General features: G+C 45.9%; 1 protein-coding gene across 1 annotated transcript in view; it reads left to right on the plus strand.

Annotated features, from left to right (window-relative positions):
- Positions 1-1,840: 1,840 nt before the first annotated feature.
- LOC139317866 (cytochrome P450 2J2-like) overlaps positions 1,841-13,317 on the plus strand; it is a 43,428-nt gene continuing 31,951 nt past the window's right edge. The window contains exons 1-3 of the mRNA XM_070944990.1: positions 1,841-2,014; positions 6,305-6,467; positions 8,005-8,154. Of these exons, the coding sequence (XP_070801091.1) occupies positions 1,841-2,014; positions 6,305-6,467; positions 8,005-8,154 (487 nt within the window). The remainder of the gene's footprint in view (positions 2,015-6,304; positions 6,468-8,004; positions 8,155-13,317) is intronic.

Below are 13,317 nucleotides of genomic sequence, written 5' to 3' on the forward strand. Positions count from 1 at the left end.
TGCACAGAATGAACAAACGTTGCTTCCTACAAAGGCCTGTGTGCCTTTGCTCCTCTTTTAAGTCTTATGGGAGGGGCCAAGCATCTCCAAGCCCTACTCCCGAGTTGTCCCTTTTGTTTTAACTGTTCTTGCCTTCTGGCAGCTCTACGCATGCACGCACTGGCTCCCCCTGTTCCTCTGCCTTGCTGAGGTCCAACTCTGGAGGCTCTGGAGACAGCACGTACCTCCCAGATGGCCCTTTCTCTGCCTCCAATGCAGAGCCCCCGTCCAAGCCTTCCCCAGACTCCAGGACTGGCCCACGTTTCTCCCCAGCCTCCTCACTGTCGAACTCTGCTGCCAGCTCCGCAGGCTGCTAGTGGACCACAACAGTGCGGTTATGCATGCCCCCTTTATGGACCTCTTAGGAATGGGGTGAGGCAGGGGTAGGATTCAGAAATTTAAGCAACTGGTTCTCTGCCTGGTTGCTGGGCGGGTGTGGCCATGGTGGGCGTGGTCTACTCGGCCTCCTGCACCAAGAGGGGGGCATTTTCACCCTCCACAGACTCTGGAGGCCTTCCTTGAGCCTCTGGGAGGGCGAAAATGGCTCCCCCAGGCTCCGGAGGCTGGAAACGGAAGTAGGCTGCTTTTTGCCCTCCCAGAACCTCTGCGCAGCCCCTGCACTTACCTGGCATCCAAAATGGGCTGCGTGGAGACTTCTGGGAGGGGAGGGGCAGGGTGGACAGGGTCAGCCAGTTATTGCAACAACCAGTTCGACAAACCAGATTAAAATTAACATCTACTCCATCTGAACCAGTCTGAACCAGCTGAATCCCACCCCTGGAGTGAGGTCCACGGTAGACAGTTTGAGGCTGAGGCTGTGAGGGTTTGGGGCTGTAACAACAGAGTTAGGTAGTGCATTCCAGGCGTTGACCACTCTTTTGCTGAAGTTGTATTTCTGAAATCGAGTTTGGAACGGTTTACCTTGAGTTTGTATTGATCGTTTGCCTGTGTATTATTGTGGTTGAAGCTGAAGAAGTCGTTGACAGGTAAGACATTGTAGCAGACAATTTTGGGTACTATGCTTAGATCGGACCGCAGGCAGCGCAGTTCCAGATTGTCCAAGCCCACAATTTCAAGCCTGGTGGCATAAGGGATACTATTGTGAGTAGATGAATGGAGTACTCTTCTCGTGAAATACCTCTGGACCTGCTCAATCGTGTTAATGTACAATATACAGTGTGGATTCCAGGCCGATGAGCTCTATTCAAGAATTGGTCTGGGAAAGGTTTTGTATGCCCTAGTTAGCAATATTTGAGCTTCAGCTTCAGGATCTGTCCTTCCAAAGAATAGTCAGGGTTGGTTTCTTTCAGGATAGACTGATCTGATTTCCTTGCGGCCCAAGGGACTCCTTGGGACAAGATAGCCCCATGTCCAATATTTGAGGGGCTGCCACAGAGAGGAGGGGGGGAACAATCTATTTTCCAAAGCACCTGAAGGCCAGACAAGGAACAATGGATGGAAACTAATTAAGGAACAATTCAACCTAGAAATAAGGAGAAATTTTCTGACAGCTTAATCTTCTGCCCTCTTAATTTTACACATAAAGGGTAAGAGAAGTTTTCCAGGCTAGGCCAGCCGTTTCTTTCATTTAACCTTACAACATAATTTTCTGAGTCAGTTCCCGAGAGGAAAATGCCCCAAGAACATAGATGTAGCATGGGAAGCAGTCTTGCCAAAGAGGGAGGGCAAATTTAAATCCTCTGAATAGGATCCCGCCCATGGGAACAAAATTAGAAGAGCAAAAGGATTTTTCAGACGAAGTCTTATCACAGAGCAGACTTCTTGGAGAAGCTGCACAGAAATGATGGCCCTAAGCTCAATTTTCCTCCTGCTCGTCCTCTGCCTTCTGATTGTCCAACTGGTGAGGCTCCAGTTTCGTAGAAGACACTACCCACCTGGACCGACTCCTCTGCCTTTCATCGGGTGCTTCTGGCACCCCAAATTTTTTCAATTAAACCGGGAACTCTTGACGGAGGTAAGAATTTTCTATCCCTTTCATCAGCTGATTGAGACGGATCAAAAAAAATGAATTGTTAGAGGAAAGAGGCGCCGATACATATTTATAAGGAAAGAAATGAAGGCATGGAAGATGCCCCTTCAGAGGTCGATACAGGTAGTCCTCGACTTTCAACAGTTCATTTAGTGACCGTTCAAAGTCATGATCACGTGATCAAAATTCAGGTGTTTGGCAACAATACAGGTAACAACAGAACAGAACAATACAAGTTAGCCCTTGATTTACAACAGTTCATTTAGTGATTGTTCAAAGTTACAATGGCATTGAAAAATGTGACTTATGATCATTTTTCACATACGACCTTTGAAGCATCTCCATGGTCACATGATCAAAATTCAGATGCTTGGCAACTGGTTCATATTTACGACCGCTGCTGTGTCCCAAGGTCACATGATCCCCTTTTGCGACTTTCTGACAAGCAGAGGTTTATTTTAACAACCGTGTGACTAACTTATCAACTGAAGTAACTTGCTTAACATCCATGGCAAGAAAAGTCGTAAAACAGGGCAAAACTCCCTGAACAGATGTCTCATTTTGCAACAGAAATGTTGGGCTCAATTGTGGTCATAAGTCAAGGACCTGCCAATTATTGCTAAGTGACATTGCAGCTTTTGTGTAGCCAAAGGGAGTGGCGGTGAAATCTATATTTTTTTTTGTAAGAGCTACTGTTTGCGTTCACTATGTTCTCGAGGAACATGGTGAGAATATTAGTGTGTTGAGAGATCAACACACTAATTTTAAGATTTATGGAAATTCCAGATTGGGACATCTAACTTAGGCAAGAAAAAGAAACAAAAAACAGATCATGCCAGACTAATCTTATTGCATTCTTTAACAAAGTGACAAAATTAGTGGACAAGAGGAATACTGTCGATATAATTTACTTGGACTTTAGTAAGGCATTTGATAAAGTAGACCATAAATTACTACTAGATAAAATAGAAAAATATGGGATAATAATAATAATAATAATAATAATAATAATAATAATAATAATAATAATTTTATTTCTATACCGCCCTTCTCAGGGCGGTGTACAGCCAATTTAAAAACACAAGACACAACAATAATTAAAAATTAAAATAATTAAATAGATTTGGCCGATTTAAAACCCCAAAAATTAAAATACCCCAGTATGCAGCAGCTGCCAAAAAAGCCAACACAGTTCTGGGCTGCATAAACAGAGGGATAGAATCAAGATCACGTGAAGTGTTAATATCATTTTATAATGCCTTGGTAAGGCCACACTTGGAATACTGCATTCAATTTTGGTTGCCACGATGTCAAAAAGATGTGGAGACTCTAGAAAGAGTGCAGAGAAGAGCAACAAAGATAATTAGGGGACTGGAGGCTAAAAGATATGAAGAACGGTTGCGGGAACTGGGTATGTCTAGTTTAATGAAAAGAAGGACCAGGGGAGGCATGATAGCAGTGTCCCCATACAATATCTCAGGGTCTGCCACAAAGAAGAGGGAGTCAAGCTATTCTCCAAAGCACCTAAGGGTAGGACAAGAAGCAATGGGTGTAAACTAATCAAGGAGAGAAACAATTTAGAACTAAGGAGAAATTTACTGAGAGTTAGAACAATTAATCAGTGGAACGACTTGCCTCCAGAAGTTGTGAATGCTCCAACACTGGAAGTTTTTAAGATGATGTTGGATAACCATTTGCCTGAAGTGGTGTAGGGTTTCCTGCCTAGGCAGGAGGTTGGACTAGAAGACCTCCGAGGTCCCTTCTAACTCTGCTATTCTGTTAAAGCTGTTCTGGAGTGATTTAAGAAGCCATGGGGAGTTAGTCTTTGCCAGGAACAATTGTTTGGCTTGGTCTTATTTATTGAGAGCAATGAAGGACTCTCGAGACGTCTGCCATGCCTTGACCACCTGGGCCATAAAATAAGTGTGAAAAACTATCGTAAGCCACTTTTTCCAGTGCTGTTGTAACTTTGAACAGTCACTAAATAAATGGTTGTAAGTCAAGGACTACCTGTATTACGTTGAGGGTTCATGAAAGAGGCGGGATCACCTGATGTCCTACTTTCCAACTCTATTCCACTGTCATTCTATACATAGAAGGCTTAAAGCTGGAGTAACCAAAGGCTACTCTACATGTCACTTACTCACAGGATGGTTTTGGGGGCTCTGTGAAATTCTTCCCCCTTTTGGCATAAAGAAATGTATAAATAATGAAAATTGTTGTCTGTTGTGCAAATATTTCTGTATTTCCCTACTTTTGCCTACATTTTATTTCATTTACGCCTGTTAACTACTTCTGATGCTTGCTGATGTCTAATAAACAAACATCTTTTTTTCCTGCTAACTAAAGCGAGTACCATTTGCACTTGCTCTGCTCTGAATGTAAGGATTGGGCCGGGTGCAAATTAAACTGGATGTCATCCACAGTAACTTTCCAGCAAAATTGAAAATCTCCACTTAACTTTGTTCACAACACAAGCCAGATTTTTTTAAATTGATGCCCTTTTTCCCTGCTTTCTTTTTAAAAAACTGTCTAACTGAATGAAATCTTTCAGAGAATTGAAAAGTTTGCACACACCCTTCTGTGTTGTTGTTTCACTTAATAAAGGTGTTATCTAGTGTGCAGCTAGAGTAGATTTATTTATTTATCAAATTTTTGCACCAGCCATCTCATCTAAAATCTCTGGGATAACACTGGACAGTGGACAAAAGTTATTTTTTCTGGGAACAGGAATAGAGTCCACCTTATCTGTTTCCTCCTCCTCCCTTCAAACCCCACCTCCTTCCAGCACTGATGATGTTACCTAGTTGGGTACTGAAATGTCTGCAAGAAAACAACCAACCTCAGAAAGTACCAAGGATTCTACAGTCCTCCTTTTCCTCCTCCTCCCTGCAAACCCCTCTCCCTTCTAGCACTAATGTTGTTTCCTAGTTGAGTAATGAAACGTCAAGAAAATGTAAGGTCCGGCTATACGCTTAAGCCCTCAGTGAACCAAAAAGACTTAAATGGAGGCTTGAATAAGAATCAACATTTAATCTTTGATCAAAGACAAAAGGCTGGGTAAACCATTCCAAACACATACAAAGAGATATATATATGGGAGGGCTCACACCTTCAGAGAAGATGTAACTGTCAGACTGCGATGCTATCTCAAAATTAAATGAATTTCCAAACTGCCAATCTTTAAGGAAATCTTTCTTTAATTGAGAACAGCCACCGGATCATGACTCCGCGCGGACAAGACTGACATTTTGCCCCCCAATCCCTCCCTTTCTGATTCCCAAATCTCTGCTTCTCATTGGCTGTCTTCCAAGTCATTCTTCAGACTTCTTTTCCTCATCATTTCCCAGGAATGTGCCCCCTCCCCTCATTTCCACGACAACCGGACTTCAAAGGGATTTAGCAGGCAAAAGTTTCAGAGTTTATCTCTCGCTCTCCTCTCTATGCCAGGGTTGAAACGCTGACAGTAACCTCTTTTTATACCTTTAAAACACCAGTTAAATCCCCAACTCTTGCCCCCTAATTTATGTTTGTGTATTCTTTGTTGCCCTGCAAGGGAATAGAAACTTCCCAATTACTCTTATCTTAAGCATTCCTTTGTTTACTCAATTGGCCATTTGGCCCCCTGGCTCTGCAAAACAGGAGCTTATCCAGATCAAACATAAATTAGGGCTGAGGTGTAAATTATCCCTTTGTTGATGGCTGTAGTTCCAACTGAGATACTACCATGCTTTTAGATAGATTGATGAGTTCAGGTCAAATGGCAGGGACATATGTTTGACAAATACCAGATACATTACAGAGGCCTAATAACAATATGTTTGTAACAGGAGATACAAATACAAAGGAATAATATATGTGATACAAATACAAAGGCACAATATATATGTTACAGGAACCTAATGGTTACAGAATAACAAGCTTTTACTAAGTCTAGAATATCAGTATTTTATATTCTATCTTTATTATTGTCTCCCTACAAAAACGACCAAGCTCAGAGAGCATCAAGGACCCCACAGTCCTCCTCCTCTTCTCTAGAAACCTCACTCCTTATTAGTACTGATGATGTTACCTAGTTGGGTACTGGAAATGTCTGCAAGAAAACAACCAACCTCAGAGAGCACCAAGGACCCCACAGTCTTCCTAATGCTCCTCCCTCTCCTATCCGTAAAGAATCTAATGAATTTAAGCTTTTATTCAAATGAGAATAAAGCAATATAGTCACCAGTCTAGCCCAGGAATCTTAAAGACTGTGTGGGATCGTTTTTCTAACAGATGTCCAAGATCTACGGGAATATCTTCACTTTGTGGTTCGGGCCCTACCCTGTGATTGTATTACAAGGCTACCAAGCTGTGAAGGACGGTCTCACCACCCACCCTGAAGATGTTTCTGGCCGGCCTCTGCTCCCCTTTTTCAAAGCACTGACAAATAACAAAGGTAAGAACAATCAACTTTCTTCAGATGTGGGTACCGGAGGCAGGACAATTTCCATTTCTTTGGTGTCACCTTTCTGGTGGTTCAGCTAGTCCTCTACTTACAACCACATTCACAAATAAAGTCAATGGGGGAAATTGTGACTCACCAGACAACTGCAGTGATTCACTTAAGAACCGTGCCTAAAAGCAATAGCACTAACGATAGCACTTAGACTTATATACCGCTTCACAGTGCTTCACTCCCTCTCTAAGCGGTTTAGAGTCAGCCAATTTTGGGTCCTCATTTTACCCACCTCGGAAGGATGGAAGCTGAGTCAACCTTGACCTAGTCAGGATCAAACTTCTGGCAGTGGGCAGAGTTAGCCTGCAATCCTGGATTTTAACCACTGCATCACCACAAAAGGGAGGGAGGGAGGGAGGGAAGGAAGGAAGGAAAGAAGAGCAATAGCACTTAGACTTATATGCTGCTTCACAGTGCTTTACAGCCCTCTCTAAGCAGTTTACAGAGTCAGCCTCTTGCCCCCAACAATCTGGGTCCTCATTTTACCCACCTTGGAAGGATGGAAGGATTAGTCAACTGGTCAGGATCAAACTGTTGGCAGTTGGTGGCGCTAGCCTGCAATTCTCCATTCTAACCACTATGCCACCACGGCTCAGCTTATTAAAAAAGATTTAAAAGGTTGTAAAATTGGATGGGACTCACTTAACAAATCCCCCCTGCTTAAGTATAGAAATTGTCCTCCCAATTGTGGTCGTAAATCAAGAATTAACAATATTGGAGGATCCTTCCCTGAGATTATGTACTGCTATTATACTTTAAAAAAGAAAATTACAGAAATACACAAGATAACCAGAAGAGAGACACGTTCAGAGATTTTAGAGACTAACAATTTGTATTAATCAAAAACCATCTCTTGAGAATGGTAGAATGTTAATGCAATTTTGAAATTTGAATTGATTCATCGCATGGTTTTGGGGGGTTTTATTTCTTCTCCCCCCCTCCCCCAGTATTTTTCTGTGTCATTTACTTATTTATTTCTAATATTTTTCTGCTTGTCTTCTTGCTTTGTTTTCCTTAATTCTCTTGTCCCCTTTTAGTTATTCATAGTTTAGGCTTCCTGTTTTATGATACTGTTTCCTAGTAACCCCAAAGCCCATGCTGCCCAGTTGGCAGAATTGGACTTCAAGTTTAGAGGCAGTTTTACATTCTAGATGTGATCAGACACGGTGCTGCAGTGGTTAGAATGCAGTATTGCAGGCTAATTCTGCCCACTACCAGCAGCTTGATCCTGACCGGTTCAAGGCTGATTTAGTCTTCCATCCTTCTGCGGTCAGTAAAATGAGGACCCAGACTGTTGGGGGCAAATATGCTGACTCTGTAAAACCAGTCAGAGTAAAACATGGTGAAGCGGTATATAAATCTAAGTGCCATTGCTATTTCTATCACAATATTCTGAGAAAGGTATTTTGCCTTTCTGTCATTTCTAAAGACTTGAATAAGGCCAATAATCTATCATTTGGTGGTTCTGTGTCATCAGGAATTGCATTTTCCACGGGCCAGACCTGGAAGCAGCAAAGACGATTTTCAATGGCGGCTCTGAAGAACCTCGGGTTGGGGAAGAGCACTCTGGAGTATAAGATCCAAGAGGAAGCAGAGAGTTTGGTGGAAGTGTTCAGGAAAAGTGAAGGTACTACAAAGGCGAATGCCTTTATGTTTTGGCCGGAAACCTGTATTTTCTTATTTGTTTTAATTTTCCAAAATGTACAAGCTAAGACAAAAAGGACAGGCTGAAGTCATTTCTTCAATGTCTGCAAGGGAAGGCAAAAAAAGATCAAGATGGAGGCTCACCCAATAAAACCTTTGATCCTTTTTTTCATGTTTTGTGCAAGGAAATGTAAGATGAGCCAATGTATTTAATAAATAAATAGAGATGATAGATTGATAGATAGATAGATAAAGAGAGAGAGAGAGAGAGATGGATGATGAAAGATAGATAGATAGATAGATAGATAGATAGATAGATAGATAGATAGATAGATATAAAAAGATAGATGATGGATGGATGATAGATAGATAGATATAAACAGATAGATGATAGATGAATGGATGATAGATAGATAATAGATAGATGATAGAAAGATAGACAGACTGAGATATTATAGATGATAGAGAGAAAGACAGGCAGATGGATAAATAGATATAGATGAATGTATAGGTAGTTTTTGACTTACAACCATTCATTTAGTGATCACTCAAAATTACAACAGCACTGAAAATGGACTTACCTGATACGTCCGTTCTCACTCGGGAGGAAACGGCAGTCAGAATGGGGAATGACTCCTCTATGCAGCATATGACCGAGTCTGCTAAATTTGCATGGCTCCGCCCTCCTGGCCCAGTGTTTCAGCGAGGGCACTGACGCAGACTGGCGTGTCTTCCTAAAACGAGAATTAGTAGCCACCCACCCCGACGACCCTGAGGGCTGGAGCCAGAAGGGTGGGGCTGACTGCTGTTTCCTCCTGAGTGGGAACTGACGTATCAGGTAAGACCAACGTCCATTCTCCGCCCAGGAAGGAAACGGCAGTCAGAATGGGGACATACCAAAGCTGAATGTCCTCCAGGGAGGGAAAAGTCCGGCCCGGAGCCGTCACGAAGAATGTACTGCCTGTAACACACGGCGTCCGAAAGCCGCATCCACTGATGCGAACGAATCCACTCGGTAATGCCTGATGAAGGGAGTGAGGGTCGTCCAGGTGGCAGCCCGGCAGACCTCCTCCAGGGGAGCTCGAGTGGCCCAGGCTGCTGATGTGGCCGCGCTTCTGGTCGAATGAGCCGTAATATGCCGGGGCACCGGAATATTCAGATGCTGGTAAGCTGTTGCTATAGTGGCCCGTATCCAGCGACCGAGGGTAGGGCCCGAGACCCGGGTGCCGATAGATTCCGTCTGGAAAGAGACGAGGAGGGCTTCTGTTTTATGGAAGGGGCAAGTCCTGGAGATGTAAATCTTGAGCGCCCGGCAAACATCGAGAGTGTGCCATAAGCGTTCAAGCTCATGCGTAGGGCGTGGGCAGATGTTCGGGAGGACTAGCTCCTGAGCCCGGTGGAACATTGAATTGACTTTAGGGATAAAGACCGGATCCAGGCGAAGGACGACCCTGTCGGAATGGAAGATACACAAGTCCTGGCGCACCAAAAGAGCTGCGAGCTCAGAGATACAGCGCGCCGAGGTGATCGCCAAAAGAAAGGAAACTTTGAAGGACAGGAAACACAAGGAGACTTGCTGGAGAGGCTCGAACAGGGTCACTGTTAGAGCTCGCAAGACTTTGTTCAGATTCCAGGTTGGGAACCGGTGGATTCCAGGTTGGGAATCGGTGGATGACCAGAGGCCGCAGATTAGTTGCCCCGCGTAGAAAAGCGCAGAGGAATGGGTGCCTGGAGAGCGAGACAGTTGATCCGCAGGACAGAACTGTAGAGAGAGCCGCAAGTTGGCGATGAAGAGTATTGGGGGACAGCCCCGCGTCAAAACCCTCCTGGAGGAAGGTGAGTATATCCACCACCGAAGCGGAGAGTCTAAAGTCTAACTACTTTAGACTTCTCACACCATGTCGAAAAAGCAACCCATGTAGTCTTGTAGATTCGTTTAGTGGAATTACGGCGAGCCACTTGCATGGTCGAAACGACGTGAGGAGGGAGACAGGCAGCCGCTAAGAGGTGCTGCTCAACCTCCAGGCGGTCAGCTGGAGGCTGGAGGGGTCCGGGTGTCGAAGGGCACCCTGGGAGAGGACGAGTTTGGAGTCCAGAACGCGCCAATGGGCTGCCACTGACAGGGACCTCAGGTCCGCGAACCACGGTTGCCTGGGCCAACGAGGCACCAGCAGGATGAGATCTGCTCTCTCCTCCAGCATCTTCTGAATGGCCTTGGCGATTAGTGGAAGAGGAGGGAAGGCGTAGAGGAGGCCGGACGGCCAAGGACTGCACAATGCATTTGTAGCTTTCTCCTGGGGATCCGGGTACCTGGAGAAGTACTGGGGAACTCTGTGGTTGGACCAAGTGGTGAATAGGTCGACCAGAGGATTCCCAAACCAGTCTGCAATCTCCTAAAAGAGATCGTGAGCAATGCTCCACTCTCCCTGGTCCACCCAGTGGCGGCTGAGGGCATCTGCCTGAAAATTGGTCACCCCGGAAATGTAGTCCTCTGAGGGAGCGAAGATGTTGTTTGGCCCAGTGGCCCAGTAGAAGAGATTCCGCCATTAGAGCCCGTGACCATGTGCCCCCCAGTTTGTTGATGTGGGCCTTTGTGGATATGTTGTCTGTGAGGACTAAGATGTCCTTGCCTGCTACTAGATCTTGAAAGCTGAGAAGAGCCCTCCGGATGGCCTGTAATTCCAGGAAATTGATGTTGTGGCAACATTCCTGCAATGTCCACCGACCCTGAGCCAGATGGTGGAGAAGGTGGGCACCCCAGCCGGCTAGGCTGGCATCCGTTACCAGCGAAAGACGAGGAGGCTCCCGAAAGCAGCTGCCCTGAGAAATGGCTTGAGACGTCCACCACCAAAAGGATGACAAGACTTGTGGTGTTAAATGTAGCCGGTCCAGTGAAGAACCCCTGCTGGCTCTCTGATGCGGGAGCAGGAACCACTGGAGCTCCCTGCTATGCAAGCGAGACCAAGGCACTATTCCAAAAGTGGACACCATTTTCCCTAACAGGCGGGAAAGCTTCAGAGCGGAGACTGAACCTTCCCCAATACATTGCTTGGCCAGAGATCTGAGGCTCTCTTGTCGCTCAGGGGAGAGAGAAACCATGGAAGACAAGGTATCGATGGCCGCACCCAAATGGATTATGGAGGGACTGGGGAGAAGGTGACTTGGCCCAATTGACTGAAAAACCGTGACTCTGCAGCATGGAAAGGATCCTAGCCAAATCATGATGAGCCTCCGAAAGGGAAGATGAAAGAACCAAAATATCATCCAAATAAAACTGCAATCGAATAGGGACGGAACGTATATGGTCAATCAGGGCTGCCATAACTTTAGTAAATATCCTGGGGGCCGAGGAGAGGCCAAAGGGCAGAGCCCTATATTGGTAATGTTTACCCAGGAAACAGAAATGAAGGAATTGATGGTGGGAGGGAGCAATGGGGATGTGGAGGTAGGCCTTGGTGAGATCAATTGATGACAGAAAATCCCCAGGCCGAATACACTCTAGGATGGTAAACAGAGTGTGCACCTTGAACCGGCGATAAATTATATACCAATTCAAGGATTTTAGGTCCAAGATGGCCCTCCAACCCCCCGAGGATTTAGGGACAATGAATAAACGGGAATAAAACCCGAAACCCTGTTGATTTGGGGGTACTAGTTGGATGGTCTTAATATCCAAAAGGTGAGAAATAGCAGAACTGACTAACTCCCGCTTATTCCTGTCTCGAGAGACTAGACAGGCGAGGAAAACAGAGGGAGGGGGGGAGAGTTGAATTCGAGATAAAGGCCCGATCTGAGAGTGGACAAGACCCAGGCATCAGAGGTGGAAGCCTCCCATTGGTGGAAGAAGAGAGATAACCATCCCCCAATGGGAGGGTCCACAGACCGATTACCTGGACCTTCTAGGAAACCTACCTTCCTCCCCAAAAGGAACGTTTGGGGAGGGATTTGCCCCCCTTCCTAACCTGGGAATCCAGCTGCTGGGGTCTGGTCAGATAGGGTCGTTGGTAGCGAGGCTGGTAATGAGCTGGGTCGGTGGTCCGAAAGGACTGGAAACGAGGAAGAGCAGAGAAGTGAGACTCTGAACGCCGGAAGGTTGAAGGAAGTATCTTTCGGTGATCCCTTGTTTCCACGAGAAGCGGTTCCAGAGAAGGGCCGAAGAGGGATCCAGTGGTGTAAGGCGTGGAAGCAAGTTGCCATTTGCTTCTCATATCGGCGTTCCAGTTCCTGAGCCAGAGGAGCCGGCGCAATGTCACAGCCGATCCAAGGGCTTTAGCCGCAAACCTGGTCGTATTTAGCATGGCGTCTGTGGAATATTCTAGAGCAGCTGCAATCTTATTCAGATCCTGGCGGGAATGGACATCGGAGGCAGGGAGCCTTTCTTGAAGCTGTTTGAGCCACAGGAGGGTGGCCCTGTTGAAGAAAGATGCTGAGGTTGAGGCCTTGATAGACCAGGCAGCCGCCTGATGGCCCTTGAGAAGAGTCTTCTCGGCACGCTTATCCTCTGGGCGTAGAGCATCCTCCGTTGGGTGGGGAGCATTGCACAAGGCGACAATAGGCAGGTCCACCAAGGGCGGTAGTAGGAGATCTGACAGAGCCAAAGCAGAATTATATAGGCGTTTATCAAGACCGTTGGGACTGGGCCCAGAACCTGGAAGGGACCACTGGCGGTGTAGGACATCCAGAAACAATTTGGGTGCCAGGATAGTTTCAGGCTCTACAGAAGGTTCGGCAAATATTGCGGAAGCTGGATCAGCACTGGAAGAATTGGAAGGGTCTGGAGGGGCGGACCCCAGACGGGTGGTCGCGATTGCCTTGTGGAGCAAAGAGTGAAAAATCTGAGGCCTAAAAAGGCCAATGAAAGGAGGCTGGTCAGGAACCAGGCCCTCATCATCTGATAGAGCCAAATCAAGTGGCTCTTCAGGTTCTGAAACCAATGCCAAGTCGGCAGAAGTAGGGGAGACCTCCAGGTCCTGTTCTGATATTGAATCATCCAAATTAGGAGGCTGATGGGCAGGAACATCAGTGGACGGATCAGAATGGAAGGAGCCCTGCTGAAAACATTGGGCAAGGCCCTGTCTGATGGCCCTGGCAATGATAAGCTCGAAGGCCTCAGGAACATTGTGAGGAGGATCCAAGTTCTGAGGTG

This window comes from Pituophis catenifer, unplaced genomic scaffold, assembly GCF_029215685.1.
Source record: "Pituophis catenifer annectens isolate HBS135680 unplaced genomic scaffold, rPitCat1.0.hap2 SCAF_6, whole genome shotgun sequence".
Taxonomy (NCBI): Eukaryota; Metazoa; Chordata; class Lepidosauria; order Squamata; family Colubridae; genus Pituophis; species Pituophis catenifer.